Raw genomic sequence first — 15,930 nt, 5'->3', positions numbered from 1 at the left:
GACGACGCCCGCGAGGATTCGCCGCCCGCGGCCGCGCCGACGGGCGCGGCCGCGCCGACGCGGAACGCGCGAAGAAAAAAGGCGCCGGCCGCCGCGCCCGCGGCCGCGGCGCGGGCGCTCGTGCCCCAGCGCGAGGGCGACGCGAGCTTCGCCGAGTTCCTCATGCACCAGCTCCGCGACGCCGAGGACCGCCAGGACGAGGCGAACAACGCGGAGCTCCGGAGCCGGCTCCAGCTCTTCGCGCAGACCGAGCGCGTCCACGCGGACAAGGTGCGGCTGCTGCGCAAGCTCCAGGTCATGCGGCGGCGCCAGTACGGCGAGGGCAACGGCGCGGGCCCCAAGGGCTCCGACGGCGACCGGTCCTGGGACAACTCCGGCGAGGCCGCGTCCGCGGAGGCGACGTCGCGCGTCGTCGCCAAGGTGCGGCGCTTCTACGCGGAGTTGAGGGCGGAGCGGAGCATCCTGAACAACGTCAACGAGGAGATGAAGAAGAACATGGTCGAGCTCCAGCTGCGCACGGAGCGCGCGGAGGCCCAGGCGGCCGCGTCGCTCGCGGCGCGCGCGCACGCGGAGCGGGAGTGCGAGAAGACGCAGGTGCGCATGGAGAAGGCCATCACGCACGCGTCGACGACCATGTCCGCCGCCGCCGCCGCGTCGGCGTCGTCGTCGAGCGACGCGGTGAACCTCCGCGTCGAGGTCGAGGGCCTGAGGCGCGAGCTCGCGGACGCGCGCCGCGCGGGCGACGAGCTCCGGCAGGAGCGCGACGCCGCCGTGCGCGACGCCACGGAGAAGGGCCGGGCGGACCACCAGCGCTGCCTCGACCTCGCGGAGTTCGGCGCGCGGCTCCAGACGCGCGTCCAGGGCGCCGAGGACCGCGCGGAGGGCTACCGCGCGCGCGCGGACAGCGCCGAGGAGCGCGCCCACGAGCTCGAGATGGTCCACGCGTCGAACGCGGCTTTGAAAGTTGAGGTGGAGAAGTTCAAGAAGTCCGCGCAGCAGGCGGGCCGCGCGTTCGGGAGCCGGAAATCCGTGTCCAAGCGAAAGTCCGTGGCCAAGAAGCAGGGCTCCGAGGGCAAGATGACCATGCGCGCGCCCCGGGCGCCGAAGCGCTCCATGGTCGCCAACGGCGCCAACTCGCCCCGCATGACGAAGCGCGGCAAGTCGCCGTCGCCGCCGTCGGCCGACGGCGGCGGCCGCAAGTCGATGGCGAAGCGCGCGACGCAGGCCGTCGTCCGCAAGTCGCGCGTCATCGAGCTCGCGCCGCGCAAGTCCGCCCTCGGCCAGAACAAGGCCCAGGCCGTCGCCATCCCCACCGCGGGCATCGTCGACGACTCCGACGCGGACGACCCGCCGCCGCCGCGGCTCGAGGACGAGAGCGACTTCGCGCCCAGCGCCGCCGGGGAGGAGGAGGAGGAGTAAGCGACGGCAATTCGACGTGTGGCGGACCGCGCCGAGCGAGCGAGCTCGACGAGCGAGCGCTGCCGATGGGTGCCAGATGTCATCATTCAAGCTCGGCTTCACGGCAACGTCAAGCAAGCCCACCTCGAGGCAAACCGGTTTGCCCGCGGGCCAGGGTGGGCTGCGCATCCGGTTCTTGGTGGCCTCCGCGATGCGCGCCGCGCACGCCGCCGAGGAGGCGAAGGACGCGGGCCTCGAGCACCGCCTCGAGGAGAAGCTCGAGGCGAAGATGCACCAGCTCCTGGCCTTTAAGATGGTCGAGATGGAGAACAAGCTCGGCGCCGATTCGAAGCAGAGCGCGGCCCTCGAGCTTCGTCTCGAGGAGAAGCTCCAGGCGGCCGTGCACCAGGTCATCGCCTTCAAGATGGTCGAGCTCGAGAGCAAGTTCGTGTCGCGCATCGCCGCCCTCGAGGCGACGATCGCCGTCGCGCGCGACGGCGGCCTCGCGCCGCCGCCGCTGCACTCCGCGCCGCTGCAGGGCGTGGCCCAGGCGCAGACGGCGGAGGAGATCCCGGAGCCGGACATGCTGCCCCACGACTACGTCGTGCTGGCGAAGGAGCCCCGCAAGGCGCGCGCGGAAGTGCCCGATGACGATCTCCGTCGTCGTGCAGTAGAAGAGCGGGACGGCAAGTACAAGCCCTGCAAGGCGCGCGCGGAAGAATTCGAAGTCGAGGACGACGAGGACGACGTGGAGTCGTGTTCGTCGCCGACAAAGAATGGCGCGAAAGGGGAGGAATGGGACGGCAAGTACGACTTCATCACGGGCAAGCTCAAGGAGAAGGGCAAGGACGCGCCGGGGCTGGAGACGCCGGTCGCGAGCCCCCGCGCCGCCGAGGAGGGCATCACCTACGACGAGGCGCTCGAGAAGCTCGGCGGCGACAAGACGCTCGAGATGCACAGGTCGATGTCGGAGGCGCTCAGCGCCGAGGTGCGCGACGCGGACCTGGAGAAGGAGCTCACGGAGGCCGTGCCCGGGAGCCACGAGGACCGGCGGGGCTTCAGCCGCCAGCTCGTGAACCAGCGCTTCGTCGAGTCCATCGAGGAGCTCTACGAGGACGCCGAGGCCGCGCACCCGGTCTTCGAGAAGACGATCCGGGACCTCGCGGCCGAGTCGTCGGCCAAGGCCATCGTCGGGCCCATCAAGGCGAAGACGCGCGCGCGCATGAAGGCGCTCTACAAGTACCGCGACGCCGAGGGCGACGGCATCGCGTACTACCGGCTCACGGACCTCGTCCGGGCGACGCTCCAGTTCGCGGACTTCGACGCCATGTACGCGGGCCTCGCGACGGTCGTCGCGAAGCTCGGCGGCCGCGTCCGCGAGCTCAACGACCGCTACCTCGACCCCCTCGGCGACTACCGCGACATCCAGATGGTCGTCGAGGAGAGCGGCCACCTCTGCGAGCTCCAGCTGTCGACGGAGCCCTACCTCCGCGCGAAGAAGACGACGGGCCACCGCGACTTCTCCGTCGTCCGCGAGCTCCAGGCCGCCGTCGCCGACGGCGACATGGACCGCGTCGACACGGCGCTCCAGTGGGGCCGCGAGAACGCGGGCGTCGTCCGGGACCTCAGCCACCTCCACGACGCGCCCGCGGGCATGATCAAGTCGCGGTCGCAGAAGCACCTCACCGCGGACCTGCGCGAGCTCTTCGAGACGGGCGCGGCGCGCCTCCTCCTCCACGAGGCCGCGGCGCACGACCACGTCGAGATCGCCGCGCGCCTGCTCAACCACGGCGCCGACGGCGACGTCACCGCGCCGGACGACGTCGGCGACACGCCGCTGCACCTCGCCGTGCGCCGCGGCAGCGAGCGCATGGTCTGGGCGCTCCTGGACGTCGGCCGGGTGCGCGTGGACGTGGAGAACAAGCAGGGCGTGACGGCCCTCGTCGTCGGCCTCGCCATGCTCCGGCGGCGGCTGCCGGAGGCGAAGGCGCGCGCGGTGTCGACGCTCGCGCGCTTCGCGGGCGCCGACGCCGTCAAGGTCGCGCGGCTCAAGGTCGACACCTACGTCAAGGACTACCTCACGCACAAGTCGCGGGCCCTCGTGGACGCGGCCTTCGAGGGCAACGTCGCCGAGTGCGAGGCGCTCCTGAGCGACTTCGCGGACGCGGCGTCGGAGGACCCGCTGGGCAACACGGCCCTCGCGCTCGCCTGCGACAAGCTCGACGACAAGCTCATCGCGCTGCTGCTGGACTGGAAGGCGGACCTCAACGTCTTCCCGCGCGCGTCGTGCGTCTGCCCGCTCTACGCGGCCTGCAGGGCGGAGCTCGCGCGGCGCAACGACCGGCCGGACCTGACGTCCGACGCGGACGTCAAGAAGCTCGACTGGCCCCTCGCGGAGAAGCTCATCGTGGCCTACGGCGCGGACCCGGCCTACGCGCTGCCCGCGGCGTGCCGCGACGGCGCCGTCACGATCCTGTCCTGGCTCCTGCTCGACAAGCCCGCCGCGAAGAAGCTCGACAAGCCCGTCAAGTACCGCGACGTCCACAAGAAGGACGTCGACGGCGCCGTCATCCCGAAGCTCGCGGGCAAGCTCGAGCCGCTCGACGCGCTCCTCAAGAAGGACGACGACGACGCGCGCAAGTCCGCGATCACGGCCCACGACCCGGCCCACGAGCACGCGTGGAAGGACGCGAAGAAGCGCCGGGCCGTGGCCACGAACCGCGCGAAGAAGGCCATCGTCGAGGAGCTCATGCGGGACCGCGACGGCGCGTCGCCCGTCGACTTTCTCGGCGCGGACCGCTTCGACGAGCACAAGTACATGCTCTGGGGCAAGGTCCTCGACGCGGACAAGACGGGCATCCTCAAGGCGAACGTGAAGCCCGACCTCGTCTACGACTTCCAGCCGGGCGACCTCGTCATCGCGGACGTCGCGTTCAACGCGGTCAAGAAGGGCGCCGTCGGCACGGTGCTCAAGCGCGGCGCGAAGGACGCCAAGGGCGAGCGCCGCGTGCAGATCGACTTCAACATCGGCAAGACCTACTCCTTCGCGCCGGGCCAGCAGTGCCACCGCTGCGACGTCGTCCCGGACAGCGGCTTCGTCGTCGGCGACGAGGTCCTGCTCACGAAGCGCGTCGGCGCCGCGAACCGCGGCGCGCGCGGCCGCATCATGGGCCACGCCGACGACCCGGACGACGAGTCCAAGGTCGTCGTGAGCGTGGGCAAGATCGGCGGCGAGGTCCACTGCTCCGTGCACAGCGAGCTCGCGCACGCGCCCCTCACGAAAGGGTCGCTGATCTCCAAGGGCGACGTCATCGTCGCGAACGTGGGCTTCGAGGGCGTCAAGGTCGGCAACCGCGGCGTCGTCGCCGGGCCCGGCGCGGGCGGGCCCGACAACATCGCGACGCGGCTCCTCATCGACTTCGACATCGAGGACGGGGACGCGTGCTCGCGCTACTCCTACACGCCGACGCAGGTGTCCTACGTGCCCTACGTCCGCTCCCTGGCCAAGGAGGACAAGGTCACGTCCCTCGCGGGCTCGAACAAGGGCCGCGCGGGCGTCATCGTCGGCCTCGCCGCGGACCCGGACAAGCGCGCGGCGGGCTGGCTCCGCGTCGACTTCGCGGGCTTCGCGCTCGACTGCGACCACGAGAAGATCGAGCACGCGCCGCTCGTGCCCAACAGCGAGTGCAAGAAGTACGACCGCGTCAAGGCCAAGGTCGAGTTCTCGGGCATCACGCCGGGCGACCTCGGCACCGTCATCGGCCGCTGCTCGACGAAGACCATGGACGGCGCGGAGAACCGCGTCCAGGTCAAGTGGGACAAGGGCGGCAGCCACAACTGGCAGCCGGGCACCCACTTCGACATCGTCGGCTCCGTCGAGGCGGACTACCGCGTCCCGGACTCGCCGAAGAAGGGCGCGGCCGCCGAGGCCTAATCTGGCTCTGTTTCTTTTTTTGGAAGAGGGTGGGAGCGTTGGTACCTCGAATTAGCGCCGGCCCACGAAGTGGCCCACGTACACGTAGGCGTACGCGAAGTCGTACGCGTATATCATCCGACTCGCCGCTGGCCCACGGCAACCCCGCGGCATCGGCGACCTGTGGACGAGCGATTGCGACAGCCTTCTCAAAGATCGGCATGGCTTCGCGCGCATCCTTGCTGGCGCTCGCCTGCCTGGCCGCGACTGCCGCAGGACGCCTCGCGCCGCCCCCTACGAAAGGCTCCATTACGCTGAAAACGGCGGCGCCGCGTAAGGCTGCAGCGCTCAAGCCTCGCGGCGGCCTCACGAAAACGTCGCCGAGCTACAGCTGGGCCATCCTGCACAACTGGCTCTACTTCCTGTCGCTGGGCCTCTGCATCCCCGTGCTGCCCCGCGTCATCGCGGCGACGGTCAACGAGGACGGCTCGCCGCGCGTGACGACGCGGAGCGCGCGCGTCGGCGGCGACGTCGAGGGCTTGGACAAGCTGCTCACGTTCTTCTTCGTGGGCACGCTCGGCGCTCTGAGCGACGTCGTCGGGCGCACGCCCCTCATCGCGCTGAGCGCGTTGGGCTACCTCGCGACGATCCTCGTCCAGGCGCGGGCCACGCGCGTGGCCCACTTCTTCGTGGCCGACGCCGTCGACGGGATGACGTCGTGCATGAACGCGGTCTGCGGCGCCTACGTCGCCGACGCGACGGCGGCGGCCGGCGGCGGCGCCCAGGCCGCGGCGCTGGGCCTGTTCCAGGGCCTCAGCACGGGCGGCGCGTTCTGCGTCGGCTTCCCCGTGTCGGGGCTGCTGTCCAAGGGCGGCAAGGCGCGGCGGCCCATGTACGTCGCCGCGGCGCTGCAGGCGCTGAACGCCTTCCTCGCGTTGTTCGTCACGCCCGAGTCGACGACGCCCAAGGAGCGCAAGGCGAAGCGGGTGAAGCGCGCGGACTGCAACCCGTTCGGATCGCTGGCGAAGCTCGACTTCGACACGCGCGGGCCGTCGCTGCTCCGCGCGGCCGCGCTGGCCTTCGGCCTGGTCTGGCTCGGCAACCTCGCGCTGAACGCGACCTTCGTCAACTTCGTCAACGCGAGGTTCGGCTGGGGCCCGCAGCAGAGCGGGCCGCTGCTCGTGCTCGTCGGGCTCATGCTCGCGGTCGTGCCGCGCCTCGTCGTGCCGCGGCTCGGCGTCGCGCCCGCGATCAAGGCGGGCTGCCTCGTCTACGCGTTGGGCTTCGTCCTCGCGGGGACGGCGCGGTCGGGCCGGGCCTTCGTGGCGTCCATCGCGGTCTGCGGGCTCGGGTGCGTCGCCGTGCCCGCGCTGACGGCGCTCGTCGCGTCCCAGGCGCCGGAGGGCGACCGCGGCGCCGTCCTCGGCGGGCTGCAGACGCTCCAGGAGCTCGTCTCCGCCGCGGGCTACCCGCTCTACGGCCGCCTCCTCGCCGCGGGGCTCCGGCCACAGTCGCCCGTCGGCCCGGGCGCGCCCTTCTTCGCCGCGGCGCTCGTCCTCGTCGGCGCCGCGGCCTACGCCCACGCCGCGTTCTAAGGGATGGGGCGCCGCGCGGGTGAGGCGGCGACGCTGCGACAGCCTTGCGACGCCCGCATGCGCAGCGCCGCAGGCTGTGACGGCCGGTGGTGACCCCCGGCCGGGCGCAGCGTCGCCACAGCCTCAGTGGCACAGGCGCCGTCGAGGCGCGCGCGAAGTCGAGCGCCGCCGCCGCGCCGCCGCTGCGTCGCTGCCGACGATGCGCGGCGCCGCGCTGTCCCTCGCGGCCCTCGCGTGCCTCGGCTCGGCCGACACGATCACGGAGGACGGGCTGATCCTCCGCCTGGCGCCCAAGGAGAAGCGCTGCGTCTACGAGGAGCTGGAGGCGCGCCAGTCCGCGAGCCTCGAGGTCTTCGTGCTCTCCGGCGGCAATTTGGACGTGAGCGTCGCCATCGACGGCCCGTTCCCCGTCGTCGAGGAGAGCGGGCTGCCGCGGAGCGCGCACCGGCGCGGCGAGAGCGGCCTGAGCAAGCCGCACAGCGCGCACCTCGTCGAGTCGAAGCAGAGCGGCGCGGCCTTCGCGGCGCCCCACGTCATCGAGATCGCCGCGGACGCGGCCGTCGGCGGCGGCGGCATCTACCGCATCTGCCTCGACAACGCCGCGTCGCGCATCTCCGAGAAGCTCGTGACGCTCTCCGTGACCAAGGCCGGCGGCGCGGCGGGCGACGGCGAGCCCGTGCGCAAGAAGCGCGAGGCCGAGGCGAAGCCGGGCAAGAACAGCGAGTCCATCGAGAAGATCGAGAAGCGCGTGGTCTCGCTGCGGTCGCAGATCGCGGTGCTCAAGGACAAGCAGACGCGCGAGCGGCGCCGCCTCGCGCACCACAAGTCCCTCTACGACGCCAAGCACAACACCATGGTCGAGGGCAGCCTCTTCGAGACCGTCGTCTACATCGTCTGCTCCATCTTCCAGATCGTCTTCGTCCGCCGCTGGTTCTCCGGCAAGGGCATCATCCCCGTCTACCACGGCGGCGACCACAGCGCGTAGACCCGGTGGTAAACGGGCGTCGTTCTCAAACACGAGGAGTCTCAAACAGGCGTTACCACTGGCAGCAAGGGCCGGGCGGCGGTCCGCATCATCGTCGCCGGAAGTGGTCGAGCGCGTGCGCGACGCGCGCGCCGCGGCCGAGGCGGTGGGCCGCCTCGCGGGGCCGCTCGATGAGGACGACGTCGTCCGCGTCCGGGAGCGTCCGGCTCGCGCAGCCGTGGAACTTGGCCACGGCGTGGACGACGAGGCGGCCGCGCGCGCCGCCGCCGTAGGGCGCGCGCAGCTTGAGCCCCCGCGGCGCCAGGAGCCGCTGGGGGCTCAGGGGCCGGTCGTCGGAGAGCCAGTCGACGAGGCGCCGCTCGACGGCCGGCGCCTGGTCGTCCCGGAGCCCCGACCGCGCGGAACGCTCGACGCGGAACCAGCCGCGCAGCGCCTCCGTCGTCGCCGACTCGGGCGCGTCGCGCCGCCGCCGCCGGTCCGCGCGCCGCGGCGCGGCGCAGCTCAGGTAAAGGTTGAGGCTCGCGGGGTCCGCGATGCAGTCGGCGACGACCGACGCGCGCGGCGGCGCCTCGTCGGCCGGCTCCGCGCCGCCGCCGCCGTCGAGCTGGAGCCGCCGGAGCGCCTCGCGGAGCTGCGCGTCCTGGTCCCGGCGCTTCTGCTTGCGTTTCGACAAGAGGACTTCGCGCCGCTGCGGCGTGCGCGGCCGCGACGGCGGGCGCTCGTCGTAGGGCGCCGGCTCGGGCGCGCCGAAGCTGTAGGGCGTCGGGAGCGTCAGCGCGGCCATCGTCGATGAGTGCGACAAGACGCGTTCGATTTCCACAGGCCACGTCGATGAGAGCTCCTCTAGTTGTGTGATGTCGCGTTCCACCGGCTCGGCAACCCGGCTCACTCCCGCGAGTTTGCTGCCATCACTCGGGGACAGCTCTGCGAAATGGGAGAGGCGGTATTTCCTTGCCACGGGACGGTCCGTCCCCGCGCTGGGGACGGACACTTCAAGAAAAAAGGCAAGGCTTTTCGTTAAAGGAGTGGCTGCCCGAAAGCGTCAAAGTGCGGGACGGACCTCGTCTTCAGCGCCTATTTCACCGCGTTCTCCATCTCCAAGGCCGCGGCCCGCCATGATTCCCGGCGACTTCGACGACGCCGCGCTCTTGGAGCACGACATCGACATCGACGGGCAAGATGATCCACTGCGCGCGCATCGCGTCGCGCTCGACGAGGCAGGGCAGCACGCGGCGCAGATCGCGGCGAAGAAGCGCGAGGTGGAGGCCGAGCTGAAAAAGATGAAGGACTCGAGGAAGGACAAGGGGTCCGGCCACCCGGGGAAGGCGCACGTGGAGAAGAAACGGATGCTCGAGGGCCAGCTCAAGGAGCTGCAGGAGGGCAAGTTGCCCGCGGCCAACGCGGGTCTCCGCAAGAAGAAGCGCGTGCTCGAGGGGCCGGCGCTGGCGCGCGCAGTAGCGCAGGACGCGGAGCACCACGCTGCGCCGGCGCGGCCGCCCGTGGGCACGACGGCGAAGGCCGCGCGCGTCGCGGCGCCGCGGATTATGTCGGGCGCGCTGCCGGCCAACGCCGCGGACGAGGACTCGGACGACGGCGCCGAGGACGAGGACGAGGAGATCGTGACGGAGAACCCGACCTACTACAAGATCCCGCTCGGCCAGAGGCTCTGGATCGATAAGGTCAAGAAGGACGTGAAGGGCGCGACCAGCGGCCCGTCGAACGTGCTCGCCCAGCGGCGCCGCGCCACGTTCGAGCCCCCGGACCCCGACCTCGAGCCGACGTTCCTGGGCGCGATGAAGATCCACATCTTCGCCCCCCACCTCACGGACGGCAAGCCGAAGCCGCCCTGCTGCTACGGCTGCGGCTGGAACAGCACGATCGTGTCCGACGGCTGGAACAACGACGGCCGGAGGGTCGTCGGCATCTCCAAGGATGACTGGGTGATGGGCCCCACGCTCAAGTGCAAGACGTGCGAGGGCAAGTGCAAGACGCGCCGGTCGAAGGCGCCCGAGGAGAAGAAGCGGGACAAGGAGTTCATGAAGGTCTTCATGAAGGGCTACCGCTACAAGTTCGAGTCCTACAGCGTCGAGTCCGTGCGGCTGTACGAGGAGAAGTACCCCGGCTTCATGGCCAAGCAAGACTTCGTCATCACCACCAGGAGAACCGCCATGACGCGCACGCTCGCCGATATCGTGAAGCCGCTCGTCAACTCGGGCATGAACCCGAACAACATCTCGAACCTGCTCGCCGAGACGAAGGACCTGGCGCTCACGCGGAGCCTGCTCAACGCGACGGGCGCCATCTCCGACGCCACGGCGCCGGGGCAGCGCCTATTTCACCACGCGACCGCGCTCAACCGCGCGACGCTGCCCAACTTCGTCGACGAGGTCATGAAGTTCCAGACGTGCTCGCCGGGCCACAAGCTCGTCCGGCGCTTCGTGGTCGACGCGTCGGAAGCGGTGTGCCGGCGGCGCGATCATCGCCGTCGACCACACGCTCAAGACCCTCAAGGGCCAGAAGGTCGCCCAGGAGAAGGTCTCGAAGAACCGGCTCACGGTCTGGTCGAACGAGCTGGGCGCGCCGATGATCGCGCTGTCGACGGCGACGACCTCCATGGACGACGAGGCCTTCGTCAAGGCGGCCAACTGCTACGGCACGCTCCTCGTCGACGGCCGCGCGCCGCCGAAGCTCTGCTTCCTCGACAACCCGGCGAGGGACGCCGGCGGCGTCCTGCGGCGCTTCGACTCGCTCAAGGACACGTCGGCGCCGGAGAAGTTCTCCTGGTCCGGGCCCGTGGTCTGCATCGACGACGCGGCGGGCGACGCGCGGGCGCTCGCGGCTCTCCGCGACGTCCGCCGCGTCGCGGTCGACATGGAGTGGCGCGCGCAGCCGCTCTCCAACATCAGGGTCATCCAGATCGGCGTCAAGGACGTCGTGTACCTCTGGCGCGTCAAGGACTCGGTCCCCGCGGGGCTCGCGGCCATCCTCCGGAACGAGGGCATCGAGAAGATCGGCGTCAACTTCCAGGGCGACATCACGCGCCTGACGAAGCAGTACGAGGGCGTGGAGGTCAAGGGCGAGATCATCGAGCTCTCCGACCTCGCGAACGACACGCTGAAGAGCCAGAAGCGCCGCTGGTCCCTCGCGGACTTGGTGATGGAGCTCCTCAACCGGACGCTCGACAAGGAGCTCGGCGGCGGCGGCCGCTACGGGCGATGGGACGAGTGGCCGCTGGACCAGGACGCGCAGCAGTACGCGGCGAACGACGCCGCCGCGACGTTCATGGTCCACGCGGCGCTCTTGGACCCGAAGCTCCGGGGCTGGGTTTGGGTCGCGCCGCGCGACCGAGCCGCGGCCCAGGACGACGGCGATGCCGAAGCGGACGGCGACGCCGAGCTAGATGGCGACGCCGAGGGTCGTGTCCTCGCCGACGGCGCCGCGGAGCTCGACGGCGGGGACGACGGCGCGGCGGACGACGGCGCGGACGACGGCGCGGCGGACGACGGCGCGGCGGACGACGGCGCGGACGACGGCGCGGACGACGCCGGCGACCTGCCCAACGACGACGTCGAGCAGGAGGCGCCCGACTCCGTGCTCGCCGCGGCGACGAAGCTCGTCGTCGAGTACGAGCGCAAGAACGTCGCGGGGTCGCTGGAGCTCCCGACGTTCCTCGACAAGAGCGTCCGGCGCGACATCCACGAGCTCGCTCGCGACCTGGGCCTCAACAGCGAGAGCGTCGGCGACGAGTGCGTCGACCGGCACCTCGTGATCTCGCGGCCCGAGCGCTCGTCCGCGACGCCCGCCGCGACGCTCGAACCGGCCGACGGCGCGCCCGCGGAGGAGCAGCTTCGCCAACGGCTCCGCCGGCTCCGAGGGCTACGCATCAAGTACGACCCTCGCCACTGGATGGCGAACTGGTTTCTGCTCGCCGTGTCCAAGAACTCGACCCTCTACAAGTACTTTTGCACGGCGACCTCGGACGCGGTGTACAAGATCAGGGAAGGCGAGTTGGACCGCCTCAACGCGCACCTGCGGCGCCGCGGCATGGCCGAGGACCAGATCAAGAAGATCCCGCGGCGGTACGTGCGACGAATGGTTCGACGGTTCATCCCCGAGCCCGACGTGCTCGAGCGCGACCTCACCAAGGTCTACGACTTCTTCAAGGGCCTGAAGGACGCCGAGACGGGCCAGGCCTTCTTCCGCGCGGGCCACAAGAAGCGGTTCGACAACGAGATGCGCTACGTGCGCAAGGGCTACCTGTCGGACCACCCGGACGTCGAGCTCTACGTGCCCAAGAAGAAGCTCGCGACGGGCTTCGTCGTCTACCGCTGCCTCCGCACGTCGTCCCCGCTCGAGGGCTACCACCTCCACCTGAGGGAAACGCGCAAGGCGAGCTCCTTGAAGGCGGGGCCGCGCTGGCACGACGTCGTGATGAACGAGTTCGACTTCCGGTGGATCATCCGCGCCCTCAAGCAGCGCGGCGCGCTGCCCCACCGCTTCCGCCACTACGACGTGTTCCTCGAGGACAAGTTGGCGGCGCAGGTCGAGGGCCTCGTGGAGCGCGGCGTCATGGCCGCGTCGCCGCGGCCCGGCTGGCGGCGGACGCCCTACACGAAGCCCGTGCTCTACCACGGCATCCACTACAACACCCAGGTCATCAGGGGCCGCGCCGCAGCGATCGCCCCCGGGATGTTCAACGCCCCCACGCCCGCGGCGACGACCCCGCAGGCGCCGCGCGCCGGCGCCGCGCGAACGTCGCCGCCGAGCACTCGCCGCTCCGAGTCCGAGTGGCTCGGCGACGTGCTCGGCGGCCCGCCCCTGCGCCTCCGGCGAACCGCGGACGACATCCGGCGCCTCGCCGCGGACCCGAACCTCCTGACGGACCCGGTCGAGATGTCGCGCGCGGCGCTCCGCGACGGGCTTCTTCTGCTCGACGACACGGCCCGCGGTGTCGCGGAGGGCATCGCCGCCGAGACCGCGACCTTCCGGGACCTCCGAGACGCGGGGTTCTTGGACTTCCAGCAGGAGCTTCGGCACCATCGAGGCGCGCCGACGCCCCAGGCCGCGGACCTCCGATTTCTTCCGCCAAACCTGTCGACCGGCCGCTACGAACTTCCGGGCGCCGAAGCGGCTCCACTCGCCGGCCCTGTCATCATCGCCCCGCCCCCGCCCGCCGCCTCGCCGTCGCCCGCCGCCCCGCCCTTCGCCCCGCCGTCGCCCGCCGCCCCGCCCTTCGCCCCGCCGTCGCCCGCCGCCCCGCCGTCGCCCGTCGCCGCGCCGCAGTCGCCGCCCGCCGCGGACCTCACGCAGAGCGCCAAGAAAAGGAAGCGGGAGCGGGAAAAGAAGAGGAAGCAACGCAAAGACCCCGACTTCCGCCAGAGGGACAACAAAAACCGCACCGCGCGCCGGAGGAAGGCGCGCGGGGCCGCGGACGCGAGCTAGCACGCGGCTTTGGAACGTCGTCTCTTGGATAAATACCCGAGTCCTAACGACGGGGAAAGTCCGCGTGGGGCGCGCCGTCGCGCGCCTCGCGCGCCCCGGCGCCTGTCGGCGCCTTCGGCGCCTTCGGCGCCTCATTTTTTTCTTTTTTTTTTCCTTTCTTTTTTTTACCCGGCCGTCCCATGACACGGAAAAATTGCCGAAATGCCACAGCCTTGCGGCGAAGCGCGGGCGCGCCGCGCCAGGCTGGGCCGTCGGCCCGTCGCAGACTTCTTCGCAGCGAGCACTTCAGCGAGCCGTCGGCCCTCCGACCCCCCACCCCCAGCCACGCGACACCAGCACCCGCATTAGTCCCGGCGCGCGCTTTCGCGCGGTCACTCGGCGAGGGAGATGGTCGGGAGGACGGACATGGTGATGAGCGTCGTCGCGGCCTTGTTGGGATCGAAGTCGCGCGCCGACGCCGCGCCCGCGGACGTCATGGGCCGGCGCTGCCGCGGCGGCTCGGGGAAGGCGCCGCCGCCGGCGCTGGGCCAGAGGTTCGTCGAGATGTTGTGGCTCGGCTGGCCCCAGCGCGCGGTCGCGAAGCGGCCCGCGGTGGTGTTCGGGCGCCGCCGGTCGAGCTGCGTCGAGAAGGGCGAGTCGGAGCCCGCGCGGCTCGGCGGCCGCTCCGCCGGCGCGCCGGCGCCCCCGGCCGCGCGCCCGCGCGAGCTCCCGGGGAGCTCGCCGCCGGGCGTGAAGTCCTTGTCGAGCAGCCCGAACTGCGGCCGGCACACCGGCAGCTGGTCGCTGAACATGAGGCAGACCTGGCGCTGCGGCGCGCCGCCGCCGCCCCGCGCCGGCTCGCGGCCGCCGCCCCGCGACCCGGGCCGGCTCGGCCCGCCGGGGCGCCGGCTCGCGTGCGGCGAGCTCGGCGGCCGCTTCCGCGACGATTGGGGCGCCACGGGGCCGCTCACCGTCGGGCCGTAGCCCCGCGAGCCCGGCCGCCCGGACCGCCCGCCGCAGGCCGGGAGCCGCCCCGTCCGCGCCACCGTCGTCATGTGGAGCGCGCCGCCGCCGGGACCATCACCGATTCTCGACGAGCCGGGGCGCGGAGAGGGAGTTTTATAGCGCGCTATCCGCAGCTCGAAGTGCGTCGCGATTTCGCGATTGCTTTGCACCCTCGAGGATGTTGCCACAGCTCGCTCGGCCCGAGTGGCAGTCGACCCGCGCCGTCGCAGCTCGTCTCGCGCGCGTGCACCCCGCCGCACCTCCGACCGCGTGCACCCCACCGCTCCGATGGCGTCCCTCGAGCAGTCCATGGCGTCCCTGGGCATCGCCCATAAGTGCGTGAGCGTCGTCATCCCGACGCGCGGCACGAAGCCCGCGGCCCTCGAGCGCGCCGTCGCGTCGGCCCTGGGCCAGAGCCGCCCGCCCGACGAGGTCGTCGTCGTCTTCGACGGCCCGGCGGCGCCGGCCCACGCCTGGGGCCCGGCCGTGCGCGCCGTGGCGCTCGGCGCGCACAGCGGCGGGAGGCCCGGCGTCGTCCGCAACGGCGGCGTCGCCGCCGCGCGCGGCGACTGGCTCGCGTTCCTCGACGACGACGACGAGTGGGCGCCGACGAAGCTCGCGGAGCAGCTCCAGGCCCTCGCGGCCGACGGGTCCGACTTCTGCTGCTGCCGCGCGCTCGGCGACGACCCGGCCGACGCCCTGCCGCGGCGCTTCGTCGGCCAGCACGTCGCGGACCGGAACCGCGTCGTCTGCTCGTCCGTCCTCCTGTCGCGCGCGCGCCTCGCGGCGGCGGGCGGCTTCGGCGACGAGCCCTACGGCCAGGACTGGCGCTGCTGGCAGCGGTGCCTCGCGGCCGGCGGCGCCCCGGCGACGTGCGTCGACCGCGCGTTGGTGCGCCTCAACCCGGACGCGCGCGACCTCGACCGGTCCACGGTGCGCGCCGAGAGCCGCCACGCGCTCCGCAGCGCCCTCGCGCAGCGGTCGAGCGCCGGCGGCACAGACCCCGCGGCCGCGCTCATCGCGTCCTTCGGCGGGTTTTGAACGTAAAGACGTGGCTGCGTGCCACCTAGCACTGTGCGGCACCGTCCCGCTTGTACCGACTGCGGGTCTCGAACCCCGGGAACTTACGCGAGCGGCAGCTTTCGTTACGGGGACGCGCGCCGCTAGGCCTTGGAGATGGCGGCCCAGATGGGCTGCTTCGGCGCGCCGCCGCCGACGATCTTGTCGCCCTGGGGCTGGTTCGACGACGACGCCGGCGGGAGGTTGGACCGCGAGTTGGCGAAGCCGAACTGGCTGTTGGAGTTGTCGCCGCCGAAGAGCGACGAGATCGACGCGGCGGCGCCGCGGCCCGCGCGCGACGCGTGGGCCTTGGCCGTGGGCGCGTGGGACCGCGAGCCCGCGCGATTGAGCGTCGCGAAGAAGGAGCCGCAGCGGTCCAGGAGCGTGTCGCGCGCGTCCGCGTCGACGCCCGCGCCGAGGCGCGGCTTCTTGGCGGCGCGGCCGCCGTCGGACGCGGACGACGCGGTCCGCGCGAGCGACGGCTGGCGGAGGAGCGAGCCCTGGCGGCTCAGGGGCGGCGCCGACGGGACCGACGACGACTGGGACCGCTGGAG

The 15,930-nt window shown here is 71.9% G+C and overlaps 1 protein-coding gene across 1 annotated transcript; it reads left to right on the top strand.

Annotated features, from left to right (window-relative positions):
* Positions 1-162: 162 nt before the first annotated feature.
* Positions 163-13,333, top strand: AURANDRAFT_62671 (hypothetical protein; the record flags this gene model as incomplete). Its single annotated transcript, XM_009036955.1, has 6 exons — positions 163-1,415; positions 1,549-5,290; positions 5,650-6,899; positions 7,042-7,887; positions 8,994-10,350; positions 10,421-13,333. 6 exons carry the CDS (start codon positions 163-165, stop codon positions 13,331-13,333), a joined length of 11,361 nt encoding a protein of 3,786 aa, XP_009035203.1.
* Between the last annotated feature and the right edge of the window lie 2,597 nt (positions 13,334-15,930).

Source organism: Aureococcus anophagefferens (genome assembly GCF_000186865.1).
Source record: "Aureococcus anophagefferens unplaced genomic scaffold AURANscaffold_5, whole genome shotgun sequence".
NCBI lineage: Eukaryota > Pelagophyceae > Pelagomonadales > Pelagomonadaceae > Aureococcus > Aureococcus anophagefferens.
The sequence above is the reverse complement of the archived record's forward strand: the minus strand, read 5'-3'. Positions and strand labels throughout refer to the sequence as shown.